At 38.1% G+C, this 15,049-nt stretch overlaps 1 protein-coding gene across 4 annotated transcripts in view; it reads left to right on the forward strand.

Moving 5' to 3' along the window:
- LOC137272348 (MLX-interacting protein-like) overlaps positions 1-15,049 on the forward strand; it is a 47,225-nt gene that overhangs the window by 13,271 nt on the left and 18,905 nt on the right. For 2 of the 4 annotated variants that reach the window (XM_067804755.1, XM_067804828.1), the window contains exons 2-8: positions 6,194-6,300; positions 6,981-7,054; positions 9,996-10,121; positions 12,285-12,483; positions 13,208-13,297; positions 13,758-13,852; positions 14,327-14,806. In XM_067804755.1, coding sequence (XP_067660856.1) covers positions 6,194-6,300; positions 6,981-7,054; positions 9,996-10,121; positions 12,285-12,483; positions 13,208-13,297; positions 13,758-13,852; positions 14,327-14,806 — 1,171 coding nt within the window. The remainder of the gene's footprint in view (positions 1-6,193; positions 6,301-6,980; positions 7,055-9,995; positions 10,122-12,284; positions 12,484-13,207; positions 13,298-13,757; positions 13,853-14,326; positions 14,807-15,049) is intronic. The other 2 variants (XM_067804900.1, XM_067804974.1) reach the window with 1 other exon arrangement.

Consider the following 15,049-nt stretch of genomic DNA (forward strand, 5'->3'; position numbering starts at 1 on the left):
AGCTTGAAACAGTATGCCTGCCACGAGTATGAGGTCGTGAGCTGTAGTCTAATCTTGGTTGTGTACACAAACAAGTAAATAATCTACTCGTTACATAAAAAAACTTGTTGAATGTGGTAAGCAGTCTCTGTCACAGAGAAAGCTCAATGTCTGGTTTATTGACACCTATATGTCTGCCTGCCTGTCTGCTAACGACAGTATGCAATACACAGCTTCAATCATTGACCACATGCAATTTGAACTTGACACTTAACAGGCTATATGCGATAAACAAGATAAAATGATTTATGACTCGTGCACCCGAGTCCTGTTTCTGCCATATTATGTAATTAGACAGGTGTGATACTTGTACACATGGCATGTTTTTATGTCGTGGGTTGCAAACAAACTACATCCATTCTTCTCGGATGACTGGATCTGACGGAAACCGGTCGACTCTTGTCAGTTTCAAGTCCTGCTTTGTACTTGGACGAATGACAGTTTCCAGCTGCACAGTAGTTCACCATCTCTACTGAGATGATTTTTGACTGGATCGAACACAAATTCAGAGAATATGTATCTACAAAATCCAACATCTCTATATACATTCTTTATGGATAACAATTTCTTCTGGTGCATATGATTTTGTTTGACAACGATATGTGAATCCATACTGAAACGACGCATCAAGTACAATAAAAGAAGTTGTTATCCATAAAGAATCTTACTTTCTTGTGACTTGATATATTTCTAAAATGCTCATGAAACAGATCATCTTTCTGTACAAACAATGATCCCTCAGCGTATCAGCAAATAAACCGGCCAATCGGAAGCTGTCGTTACACTTGAGTGCACCCCCACCTGCTATGACTGGGTTCGGTCTCCTGAAGGCTTTGTTGCGATTGCACGCTTATAATTTTGTTTATTTTTTTACAAGCAGCAATGTGTATTATATGTCATGAATAATTGATAACTGCATTTTAATTATGTTTGATTTTATTGCATGTGACCTTTAACATACTTAATGCATGATAGCATTCAGCATGTAGATTCAGTTTTACAAGTGAACAAACATACCTCTATTCAGATGTCAGCTGATGAACATAATGAACACTCCAGTGTATGTGGAAATTACACAATGAGAAAGTGAGTCAGTTATACTTTACGAGGGCAGATAGTGTACTTGATACACCTGCAGGATGCCACTTACACCTGTAGCTGATACCAAACCTGTGAACATGCTGAACTAGTTTGAAATAGACAGGGATTCATTGATGAATCAGTCGGTTTTACAACTTACATTAAGTTAACATTAATTGTCAAATTAAAAGGTATTTTTTGACATGTTGCCTGAAGCAGCATTAGACTGAGCACTAAGGCCTTTTCAACCCTCTTTATTGGTCCTGTCATATGTCATGTACAAAGCTGTATAATAACTGTAAAGTTTTTAACATGAGTTATCGTTGGTTTAAAGTATGACTGCATGAAGTTGGAAATTTGTAATTCCTGTTTGTGAATTCATATTGACATTATGTGGAGAAATGGGTTGAATATCGACCTTTTAACAGGTCTAGATGAATTCCTGATACATTATAGATCATTGTTTATTTTTACGTCGCTTCAAGCAATATTCCAGCAGTGTCATAGTGGACAAAAGAAGTCGGCTTCACACAATGTACACATTGGGGATCGAACCTGGATCTTCAGCAGGACGAGTGAATGCTTTAACCACTAGGCTACCCCACTGTCCTTCTTTTGAAAAAGCCATTTATTATAGTCTATTTATGAAGTTGACAAGGTTATGGCAGTATGCATTGAAATGAGTTATTTTCACAGTGATCATATCAGTAACCCATGTCAGCATTCATGTAATTTGTCTAATTCAGATAATTGAACACCTTTTTTTTCACACAATCCGACTATTTATCAGTGGTACTCTCATCTTACAGCTCAATATGGTTCATGGGCAGTTGGGGCGGTGGGGTAGCCTAGTGGTTGAAGCGTTTGCTCGTCACGCCGAAGACCCGGGTTCGATTCCCCACATGGGTACAATGTGTGAGGCCCATTTTCTGGTGTCCCCCGCCGTGATATAGCTGGAATATTGCTAAAAGCGGCGTAAAACCAAACTCACTCACTCACTCACTCATGGGCAGTTTGAATGCCATCACATGTGACAGGAAATTCTGTTTTGGATGATAATATACCAGTAGTTTATGGGTTTATTTATGGGCCAAGGACAAATAAAGCTTTACTGCTCTATCAGTCATAACAGTTTTGATGTGATCCAGTTGTTTAGTTGACAGGGTGTTGTAACTGAGATATTAACAATAAATTTATGTGTTATTAAGTTTAATTGGATCATTACAAGGTAGGAGCACACTTAGTTCCACAAATGGTCACTTAATTTTCTGATGGGTGCAATACGGCACCTGTTAGAAAAGTGCATTCTGTCCCTGATTTAGTGAAAAATCTGAATTTAAGTATTGCCCTAATGGTGCCTAAATAACAGACTTTGGACTGTTCTAGTTTCATTGTCTTACACAAATCTCTTCAACAATAATTATTATCATTATATGCCGGGGTTACAGTGGACCCCTCATCCGTCCGTCCGCAATCATTTTGTTTCCAGAGCATAACCTAAAAAACGTTCACTATGTTTAGACCAAAATTGATAGATACAGTAATCTCAACCTATTGTTGTGCCTTTTGCTGTTTGCAGATTTTTGGCATTTATATATATATATATTTTTTTCATGGAACGTTTCGGTCTTAGCTAAATAGCGGGGTGGGTTCATTTCTGTAGCATAACTTAAAAGCTGCTCAATATTTGTCAGCAAAATTTGGTAGATTTTTCAGTCAGGACCTGGTGCCTTTTGCTATTTACAGGTTTCTGTGATTTACTATTTTCTCGGTTTTCATGGAAACGTTTAAAAAAAGTGAGAGGTATGTTTCGTTTCCGGAGCAGAACTCAGATATGTGTGGTAGACGCCAAAGTGGTGCCTTTTACTATTTACAGTGTTTTGTGATTTATTGTTTTCTGCGTTTCCATGGAAATGTTAAGAATTTAGCCTCAAAATAGAGGGATGGGCTTCGTTTCTGGAGCAGAACTCAAAAACTGTTCAATATTTTTCTGCAAAACTAATTAGATATATCAGTCGGAACCTAAAGTGGTGCCTTTTGCTATTTACAGGTTTTTGTGATTTATCATTTTCTCGGTTTCCATGGAAACGTTTTGGACTTAATCTCAAAATGAAGGATGGGCTTTGTTGCCAGACCACAACTTAAAAACTTCTTAATATCTTTCAAATTGGCACATATTTTGAGGCAGACTACAAAGTGGTGACTTTTACTATTTACAAAGTTTTGGCATTTTTATTTTTCTGGATTTCCATGGAAACAATTCGGACTTAGTCTCAAAACGGAGGAATGGGCTTCGTGTCTGGAGCAAAAAAAAAAAAAAAATTGATATCTTTCAACAGAATTTGGCAGATATATGAGACAGATCTTGAAGTGGTGCCTTTTGCTGTTTAAAGACATTTATATTTTTCATGATTTCCATGGAAACGATTCATACTTAGTCTTAAAAAACATCAAGTAACTGTCAGATGATTTGTCCTTTCAAATATGTTTGGGCTGGGGGATATGTCATCTTCTGATGACTTTTGTGATTATAATTTCTGTGTTTTATATATAGTACAAACATGCTGTCCCTGTGAAAGACTTGATCTTCTTATCTTCTTATCTTATGCAAGGATTGACTTGACATACAGTACAGATTAGAGCATGGCTTAACTTAGGTACAGTCTAAAGTCCAGGTCATTCAGACACAACAACTGTTTATTTATATTGTTGTTTGTGTTCTTTAAGATAAAAATGTTTACCATGTGATAATGTCTCATTTTGACAGGTAACTGCACATCAAGAGTTAGAGAAGAGATTGGAGCATAGCTACAGACCCATTAAAGTCCAAGTCATTTAAACACTACTGCTTTATATTTGTTTTTATGTGTATCAAGTTACATGTTATTTTTACCCTGATGTCTCAATTTAACAAAAAATGTCAACTACACAACAAGCCTTGGAAAGGAAATGTTAACCTGTCCATAGGTCATAGACCTCCCTTGACATGTTTTACATAGGTCAGTCCACCAAGGACATACACCAGCTGATTTGTTACCCTGGTAGTGAAGGAGTTCCTAGCTCAGTGTCAGGTTTTATCGCTGGGAATGAATTTGGGATGTGTATGGGAGATGTGTGTAATGATAGTGGACTTGCCAGAGGGTATAATTGTTTCTTATGAAATCCTTCTTTTGACTGATTTTTTAGGCATGGTTTGTCAGTGCAGGTGCTGGTTTCACGTGGGTGTTAATACTTAAATGTCCTGGGGTTTTTTATATATGGAAAGATGAATCTTACATGTTGTGATAGAACTGAAAGTCTTAAACCAGCTTACTCAAGATTCATGTCTTGACATCAGCTGGCTTGTAAACAAGTTGTGTTTATTTCTTTTGACCTACTAAGGTAGTTTGATAAGAGCTGACCTGCTTTACTTGTAGGTGTATGTGGGATCAAGGTCATGTAGACACAATGGTAGATACTAGATACATGGGTACACTTAGGTTGTGCTACAGGTTTAATATAAGTGACTGAGTGAGTGAGTGGGTTTAGTTTTACGCCGCTTTTAGCAATATTCAAGCAATATCACGGTGGGGAACACCAGAAAATGGGCCTCACACATTGTACCCATGTGGGGAGGTTTAATATAAACACAAGAAATTCAGGGTTCATAATTATCTGTCCCACAGTCCCTGAACCACATTATCTGCCTTTCTGCCTACCCTTTCTGCAATGCTAAACCCCGAAATCAGTAAATGAAGCAAGTCTAGATTCCCTCAGGTTCTGAATCTGGTCTTCCTAGGGACTGCTTTTTGATATGACTTGGTTTACTTGTTTGTTACTATAAAAATGATATTTCTTCAGAGACTAAGCGTTAGTCTTGGTTCACAGTTCCTTGTATTTGAGAAACGTTTTAAGTCATGTGATAAGGACACGGGTTACTGATGTGAAGTAGTAAGTATTTGATGCATTTATGAATCACCTTTTGTTTCTTAATGTGAAGCCAGTGATAAACATGAAATCTGGGGCTGTACTTTCACAAGTGAAATGGGCACACACAAAATAACTGTCTGAACCTGCTTTGCATCTTATGATTCTAGGTATTTTGAAATTGCGGATGGTGTAGTCAGTCGTATCCTCTTTCCACTTGATGGAAGTTGAAGTATTGTAGGGGCACTGGAGTGAAATAATTTAGGCTTTTGACATGATTGGTTGTCATATTGTAATTCAAATGCCAAACAGACTGGATCCATAATATTAAAATTTACTGCATACCCTAAGAAACCTATCCTGTACATAATGCCAGTGGTAACATATACGTATATACAAAATGGCTGAAATGTTATCTGTATCCTTGGTTTGTAGTGTTATGCACAGCTATGCTGGTTGTAAGAGTTTTACATGCCTAACATTACCAAGGGCGGTCTGGTGGCCAAGTGGTTAACCTGTCGATGTATCACTCTGAAGACTTTGGTTCAATTTCAAATGGATACAATGTATGGAGCCCATTTCTGTTGTCCACACCCCTGCCTTGATGTTGCTGGAATATTTGCTAGAAGGTGACATAATGGCAGACTCACTCAAATATTGTACTTGTTATCCAGTTTAATGCATGGAGGTAAGAAGATAATTCAACTCTGAGTTGATATAGCTAGTTTGAGGTAACCATGTTACGCTGTGGTGTAAATCTGTCTTTACTGTGCACTAGTAGAAGCAGACCTAGGTCTTTATTTGCTGATCAAATACAGGCTTCACCCAAAGATACCCAAAGGAACCTAGCCAATACATAATATCAGTGACTAAGTGTAAGTAAATATAAATGGCTTAAAATATCATTTGCATCCTTGGTTTGTGGTGTTTTGTATGTCTATACTTGTTTTAAGAGTTGTACCAGTGAAACATGTTCCAAATAAACCATCAGTTTTCTAAGAAAGTCATCAGTCATTTATTTATATGATTTACTTTTAATTAATTATGTTTATGTCTGCAGAATGGTGAAAGAATGATATAATTGTATGACTTTTCGATTCTCAGTAGTTTATTAAAAGCACTTGTTACTTTTTTACTACTTCCTAACCATCTGTTCTTGATTTTGCAGTGGGAAAATTACAAGTCCAAAATGGAAGCCATTCCGTGGTATGCACCTGTCAATAAAGGACAAGATCAGACTGAACAACATCATCTGGAGGGAATGGCACCTACAGTGTAAGTTGATGTGCCTTCTAGGCTGCAACGATTCGGTTTGATGAAAATCAAATCTGACACCTTAGTTCTGATTTTCACTAACTATCATCACTATTTCAATTTGATATTTGAATACCTATTGAAATTAGTTCCACACAGCCAGAACAAAATTTTGACTCCAACTGGAGCAGTTTCGAACACTGATAGTGATACAAGGTGAAACCCAATAATTGAGAGAATTGTTTTTAGTAGATGTCACCAAGTTGAAAATGGATTTCACCCTAAAAAGTTCACTCTTAGAATTAAATGAAATGAATGAATGAAGAATCACTTTGAAAATGATCGATCCAATATAGAAAATCAAATCGAATTGAGGTCCTGGGTACCGTTTCACAAAACTCTCGTAAGCCTAAGATCTCGTAACTTTTCTTGTAGCATTTGTACCTGGCATACTGTAACATAGGAGGTGCAAATGCTACGAGGAAAGTTGCGAGATCTTAGGCTTACGAGAGTTTTGTGAAACGAGGTCCAGGTGAATTGTTGCAGCCCTAGTCCCTTTCATTCTGCCTTAACCTGAGATCCTTATTTGCTAATATATTATAGGGTATATGATAAGAATCTGTTGTCTTTTTGTTGGTATGTATGTTTGGACTGACTCCTTGGTCATGTGGAGATTTTATGAAGGTAATTATGTTTTTCAGATGTTTTTCGGAAAATACCCAATGTTTGCCAGTTTGCGACTCCATTGTCTGACGACATTCATACGAAGCCCGAGGTAAATAATTTCTCCATGCATCTTATCATATCACTGGTGTCATTGTCTCGGTCTTAAATGACATTGTGACTTCAAACATCATGCGTTATATTCCCAATGGTCTTCAGCGTCTGTTTTTGTTGGTGGTATGAGGCATGACCATAGTTACTACAATGAGGAAAGTAGTTTTGAAGATATGTTTTAAATCAGGATTTATTAAGGGGTTGAAGATCATGAAGATTGTCGTATTCATGTGCCCTGAAATATTTAGAAGAGAACATTGACTGTGCAGGATACATTTTTATGAGACAATATTTATGTCCCGGATGCTCATACTTGTGTAACTTGAAGTAAGTCATGTATGACGAAAGTGCAGTGACATAAAAATACTAATTGACTGATGACTCTTTCCTTCCTAATGACATGCTTGGTCTTTTTGCTGCCTCAAGCTGAGAATTTTTTATGGATATTTTTATCTGATATGCTATAAGTCACAAAAAATCAATTTGTTAAACTACAAAATATGAATTGAAAGGCATATGTGTGTTAGTCAGATTGTGAAATTAGTCATTTTGTGAAATGACAAAAACTTTCAGTCATTTTGTGAAATGACTAAGAGGGTCAGCTATTTCATGTCATTTTGTGCAACAGCAATCAATATGCTGCAGACATAAAGTTTGGTAGTTTTGGGTTTCGTACCATCATTTCTATCAAGTCATAAAATGTCAGTTTTGTCATTCAAAATGACAAAGATTTATGGTTATTTTTTCCTATGTTATTAAACAATGTAAGGTGTAGCTCTTGTCTATTTTCTGCATTATATCTGATATACTGAATTGAAATGGACGAACTGAAGGCCTTGTACCACAGTATGATAGGTAACGGTATAGGGCGTACCGTTTCACGCCTAAAAGGCATATCGACTCGTCCAGATGCCTCTCAATCCTGAGCCTGTTCATCAATTGTTTGTTAACAGTGTTAGAACCAACATCAAAATGATGTTCTTGCTTTAGGAAGTGGTGCATCCATTTATTGTTTCCCACCCCGAGTGACATGTTGGCATGTGACTAAATGGTGTCTGTATGCTCATACAGGCCAAGGAGCTGACAGGCAGATTTATTTTGTAGAGTAGCCATGGGGCCAAAAGTACAGTGACATTTAAACATTATTTTCTTTTGAATGGTGGCATGGATTGGTATTTTTGATCATCATAAAATGTTGTGGATTTTGTTTACAAGTATGGCTAGGTGTAGCATAACATTTCCATTCAGCTGAGTAGCTGACTTATTAAATTCTTATAGATTCTTTTGAGAGGGCAACTGACCTATCTGATAGCTAGATTGTGTAACCTTCCACTTCAGGCAACAAGACAGTGGTGTTATTCTCCTGCTTTAGAATTGGAAATAAAATCCATTATGAATTGTCGAAGGACATGTGGGGAATGATTATTGATTATAATTGAAATGTATATATTTTTAAGGTAATCACCAATTTAAAGGGTTTTCCCCAGTGTTTTTTATCCCTGCTGCGCATTTAGCAATAAACAAAACAATAAGAAATATGTTTTTTCACTGTCGATAATCATTTTAAATCCTTCTTTCGATTGCTTTAATTTATTTTCAATCATTGGAACACCACTATGTTGAATAAAAAGATAGTTGAGGGAAGAGTTATACACCTTAGAGCTTCAATATACATGGTGTCACATGTAATAATAGATAAGGAAGACAACTGACCTTCATAATCATAGGCAGGATGAGAATAAATTGAAAGGGGACAGGAAAAATACAGTTTAGGGATACTGGTGTAGCAAAAACATGTGTATGTGTGTATATGCATATTTCCGGTTATGGATCTAGTTGATAATTACTCCTCAGAAAATACCTGTTTTTCATTGTTCATTAGGCAATCTGCAAGCAGTCAGTGGTAGTAATAGCAAAGAAGAATGAGATTCTCCCAGATTGTAGGATACTCTTGATGTTGTGAATTTTAGGTTCATGTATTCACATGGTATAAAGAAAGAACTTTCTGATCTGAAATCTTTGAAAACGAATTTTGAAGTTGATCAGTGCAAGTTGATGTGAAAAAAGTAATTAGTTATTTCAGTGTTTCCACTTACTTTTCAAACCAGTGGTACACTGTACCAACAGCATTTTTTCAGTGCGTTACAAAAATCTTCAACGGAACTTACTACAGCCTGATCTTGATAACCTTCATACCCATTGAAAAAAGGAAAAAGCCTCATGATGACTGTCGCTTTCATGGCTGTCTTTCAAATCCGATTTTTGTAAATTAATGCCCCCATGAATAAATCCATTCAATTTACCAGCTGCTTCACTTATGTTGCAAAACATTTGAAGTCTCCCTTTCTGGTAATTTTTTTTGTACACATCCAACGAAATTCATTAAACAGCTTGACTCTCTTCTTATCACTGTGACAGGATGAATCTTTTTTTGCTGTCATTGTTATTACTAATGTCACTAGTTGGTTCCTCACTATCCATCGCCTTATCATGCTTATGTTATGGTGAACGAGCTTGACCTCTACCAGAAACTATGACATTGTTGTCTGCTTTCGAGTTGTCATTTGACATGTGCTTTGTAAAGCCAGCCGTAACTACTCGTATCTTTCCGCCAGTCAGGGAGCACACTAATTGCTGCGAATCACTCTTTCAGCCAATCAGAATCATGGAACATTGGCGTGTCAAGGTTACTTTGGTGACTTCTATATATAGATCAGGGGGATTTCCATTATTATTTATTCCATGGTGATGAGACCAAAAAGTCATCACATTTTTAATGTATGATCACCACCAGTGGTCTAATAGCCAACTAACTGCATGTGATTTTTTCCAGTACTCTGAACCAGCAGTCTTTGAGATTACCGGTACAGGTATTTTACAAGTAAAGTACCTGTAATTACTGGTAAACGGAAACACTGTATTTGTATGCATGCTTCCAGGCTGTTGTGTTGGAGGGCAAATACTGGAAGAGACGGTTAGACACCGTCACAGCTGAGTACAAGAAATGGAGGCGGTACTTCAAGGAACGAGTATCCAGGAACCCCCCAGACTCACAGATGCAAGAGGTACTGGGATCATTTTCTTGAAATAATCTGATATTATGTGTGTGATAACATCCTTACAGGTCAATGTTTTAGATGCTAGAACCAGTGTACTTCTGAAATGAATTAGCATTTTTTATGACATTGATTATCAGGATCACAATGTTCTGTCATTTATTTTTTGTAACTGTTGATATACTGTAAATCATGAAATTAATGCGAACATTTTATTAATGCGAAAAATGCGTCTGTACATGTGTCGCATTATTATTTCAGTCTGGGGGTGTACTTTTGAATAAACGGAAATCTCTTCCTTTCATTGACACTACTTAATACCTATTGACATTATTCATCGGCAAATTTTGTCACTAAGCAGAAGTGTTGACACTACACCAGACAACACAGGTCTCTTCCTCATTACGGGTATCGCAAGTCAGTTATCACTGGTTACAATAATCACTGTCAATTGTTCAAAGTCATTGAGGCACATCAGCCAGACCGGACATTCTCCAGCCACGCAGGATCGTTTAGCGATCTTTGCTCACCTTTGCAATCGCAGCCTCCATCCATTTGGCATGTAGAGGCTTCATCACACTTATTCGTAAATCCACAAGTCCTTTTTGGAACCTGTGAAATTGTCTGACACTTTGTTGGCATACCAATTAATAAATTGGTTCTTCATGGCCACCTTGAATTCACCATCAATTGTTGTCATAAGACAAGTAGTAGCAAGCAATCACGTGATCAAACATGGCAGCGTAATCAAAACATCGTCAGCTCCATTCCATTCAATGCTTAACAAGTTCAATTCAGGTAACTAGTGTGTGGTAATAAGAAATGAAAAGAAAATGAACAACAAAGAATCAGGGTGTCGCATTTTCTGATCAACACAGCTTCCTGAGCGTGCATTAATTTCATGACGCATTTTAGACAAGACCTTTGCACTCGCATTAAATTCATGACGCATTAATTTCATGATTTACAGTAACTTTTGATAAACCATAACTTGATATATGCTTTATATTTTTGTAAAGTATCCTGTGTACATGATATGTTTGGTTTTCAAGTAGAGCTGATGTAGGGCTTGAAATTCTGTATCCCACATTGCTTTAATGCAAGTAACCTCAGTGCTTTGATGTATGCAGCCTCACTGAATGAAAGGATGCATTGTACAATTCATTCTGAATTTGAAACCACAGCAACAAAGAAGGGTTAGATGTAAACTTTACTAGGTAGATACTGACATCATAAGATGACAGAACAGCATGTTTAATATCCATGATAGGTTGTCAAGCAACATTGTCACAGATTCAGTTATGGGTTACAGCAGCATGAGCGGCGTGAACAGCATCCTCACCAATGCTTAAATCTGTCAAATTGGCAGGATTATCTTGAAGATTTGATACATGGTGATGGTGTCACTCCATTTCATTCCACACATGCTCTATAGGGGAGAGAATTGGTGAATGGACAGGTCAAGCAGTACTTTAACATTGTGCTGTGGAGAAAAGCCATTGCAGATACAGCCGTGTGAGGACGTATATTTTCCTATTGAAATATCAGTCCTTGACCGTAACATTGAAGAATCAGAATTGCTAATGTTTCAGGAATCAGATATCTATAAGCCATACCGCTGTAACTAACCTAAACTACTCAACTGACCCAAACAACCTGCACTTATTCCACCTTAAATCATCATGGAAACAAGTGAACAATTGCCTTCCATGACACAGGCTTGAGCATAATCATTCGTAGTCACTTTGACTTCTTTCACTACGAGAGTATTAAATGTGCATGCATTCCTCGCTGTGGTGGCACTACCTTTCTCGATGATGTTGTGTCAAGAAAAAATGTTTCTTTATGAAACTGTGAGTGACATGACTGACTGTGTCACCATATAGATTAATACTCATTCTGCCAACCTGGTTTCTAGGTACATTGCTAAAACAGCACTCACTTGCGCCCTGTCTCTTGCTCGGTCACTCACTCTTTCACTCACTCTATTTCTCGCTCTCACACTAACTTAATCACTCACGCACTCACTCAGCCCAAGGGACCAAAAGAGACTGATTCAGTGACATGAGTAAAGAAAGGTTATAACATCCGATCACTCGCTCACTTGCACTCAGGCTAATGACTTGCATTACTAACCCTGCATGCTCTAACTGTTACTAATACCGATTACAGGACGATGATTTCCCTTACCAGGTGGCAACCATTGCTGAATTGCTGGAAAGGGTCAAGGATTCAACAATGATCCCAAGACCATCTCAAGCATCGGCCACTGACTTACTGATCACAAATGATTTTGAGGAGATGGATTTCAGTGATAATCTTTTCTCATCACTGAAGGAACCATTTCAGTTTCCCAATCCTCGTGAATTGTGTAAGTGTATAGGAAACAAGCACATTTATATTGCAGGAACAGTAGCTGTCAAGGTCAGGTAACAGATTTGATCATGGCAATTAGGTTTTGTGGAAGAAAAAAATACTGGACATAACACTTGTCCTGTAAAAGAGGTATGTTTTGTATAAAGTAGAAGAGTTGTCTCTGTTCTTGATATGATACTAAATGTCTTGAAGAGGTAACCCAACAGATATCCCTTTGCTGGAAAGTTCCAGTTCCCAAAGAAAATACATAGCTTTCCACTTTCACAAGAAAGGAGTACAAAATCTGATAATGACCATTATATTAAACATTATAGAAGGTCTAATTTGGGGGCACAAGTGTATGGCTTGTTGTTCATTAGTGTAGATAGTTGAAGTCAACCAGTGATATTCAAAGCGATACTTGACTATTTGGGAAAGACTTCCGAACAGGCTGAATTGTTGGTGTAAAATGCCAGTTTCCTTCCATCCTCCAGTTTTGATGATGTGTATGTGATGATCCATGTAACATCGACATCAACATCTATGTTCCTATGTCTTTGTGGAGGTGGTGGGGTAGCCATTACTTAAAATGTTTACTCATCATGCCAGTGACAATTGTTTGATTGCCCACATGGGTACAATGTGTGAAGCCCATTTTCCATGTCTCCAGCTGTGGAATATTGCTAAAAGGGGCATAAAACTTGACTCGCTCACTCAATCCTATGTCTTTGTCGACACAGCTCAACTGGGCTGTGCTGACCTCATCCAGCCAGGATTGATTCAACTGCAGCCCAATCTTGAGGACTTCATGGATGTGGACAGTGTGCACGGTGAGTTCTTCCTAGCCTTTAGGGGGATTAAATAGAAGGGTCCATTATCAAGCTTACTTTCTGGTCTAATATTTCTGGTTATTACTAGTTAAGAATAGAGATGATTATGATAATTATGTATGTAAGGTCCAGTTCCTCAAAAGGAACAGTCACCCCATGCTTTCCATAAAAGGTGACTATGCTTGTCATAAGAGGCAACTAACTGGATTGGATGGTCAGACTCGCAGACTTGATTGACATGTCATCAGATCCCAGTTGCGCAGATCGATGCTCATGCTGTTGATAAGTGGATTGTCTGGTGTGGACTTGATTATTTACATACTGCCGCTATTTTAAAATGTCAGCTGATTAGTTGAAAATACAAAGTCAAATAGATCCAGTTGTAAAAAGGTATGGTCATCAGAAAAAAAAAATGGGATGTCAGTAAAGAATTATTTCAGGGACTTTGGTGTGTTTTCAGATATGATAATGAACTCCTCTCGGACCCAGATGACCAACTTCCTGTCTGGATCAACAGGCTCACTTGATATCATGCCTACAGGGTCTGCATTGCAGGTAGGTTGGGAGGAGACAGATATACTTACTGCAACCTATGCCAGTCATAAAAGGACACCTGTGAACCTCAGGGCAAGCAATGGGCTTCAGCAACACATGCTTGTCACAAGGGGATACAAAGTGTATTGGTGGTCAGGTTTGCTGACTTTCTTGACACATGTTATCATTTCTCAGCTGTATACATTGACATGCATAATTTAACAAAACCTGTCAAGTCACGACTTTACAAGAAACCAATACATGATCAAAATACCTTGAAGAGGGTGTTAATTCATCTCTATAGTGAAGCAAAACATTCCCAGTGCAGCAAGTTATTTCCCCCTTATGGTCGGTCTCACATTTGACCACCTTGTGTGTATTCAACTACTTATGTGTGATATGTGTGTCATAAAATTGTTGAATAGACCCTAAATATGCCTTATATTTGATGGGTGATAATCTGCACAAACCCAAGGTGTTTCTTCTTTGTTTCAGTCAAGCAACTCTGACCCGATGCAGGTTACCATGACAGTGGAGCAGCAACTAGCAGCCCTGCAGCAGCAGTCCTATCCTGATTCAGCAGGAGTCCTGGAATACCAGTTGTCTCAGGCGCTTGGCAACACGGGATCATTTGGTCAGCCAAGCAGTGCTGGGATAGGTCAGTCAGGCCTCATTGTTGATCTACAGACTGATCAGTTTGGACAGAACACTGACTTCATGCAGTCTAATGTCATGAACAAACCTGAAGTGAAGTCTCCACCACTAATAGAGCAGCCCACTACTCGCCGGGTTGCACAGGTGTTACCAAGTGCTAATATTGCTCCCACATCAGTGACGTCATCACAGGATGTGCTCAGAAAGACAGGTGATCCAGTGCCACGTATGGCTACCAAGCCCCAAGCAGGTGGGGTTGGAGGAGGGCTAGTGCAGCAGGAGTTTGTGCCACAGAAGAAAGATGGTTTTGTTGTACCAAAGGTGAGTGTAATATGAAGTCTGGTGGGGATTAGTACTACTGAAAATCATAGTATTAAAGCAGAATTGCAAGCCTGACTACAATAGGATGTTGGTGTGCTATGTCCCTATATTAAATTTTGAAGACTAGACTCATAGTGATGAAAAACATCACTTACCAAGGCCTGTTCGTCATCGCGCACCAGTTTGTTTGAAGATATTTATGCCGTTTCGGGATACTATGACTGCTGTTTTGTATGCTGGGAA

Source organism: Haliotis asinina, chromosome 1 (assembly GCF_037392515.1).
Source record: "Haliotis asinina isolate JCU_RB_2024 chromosome 1, JCU_Hal_asi_v2, whole genome shotgun sequence".
Taxonomy (NCBI): domain Eukaryota; kingdom Metazoa; phylum Mollusca; class Gastropoda; order Lepetellida; family Haliotidae; genus Haliotis; species Haliotis asinina.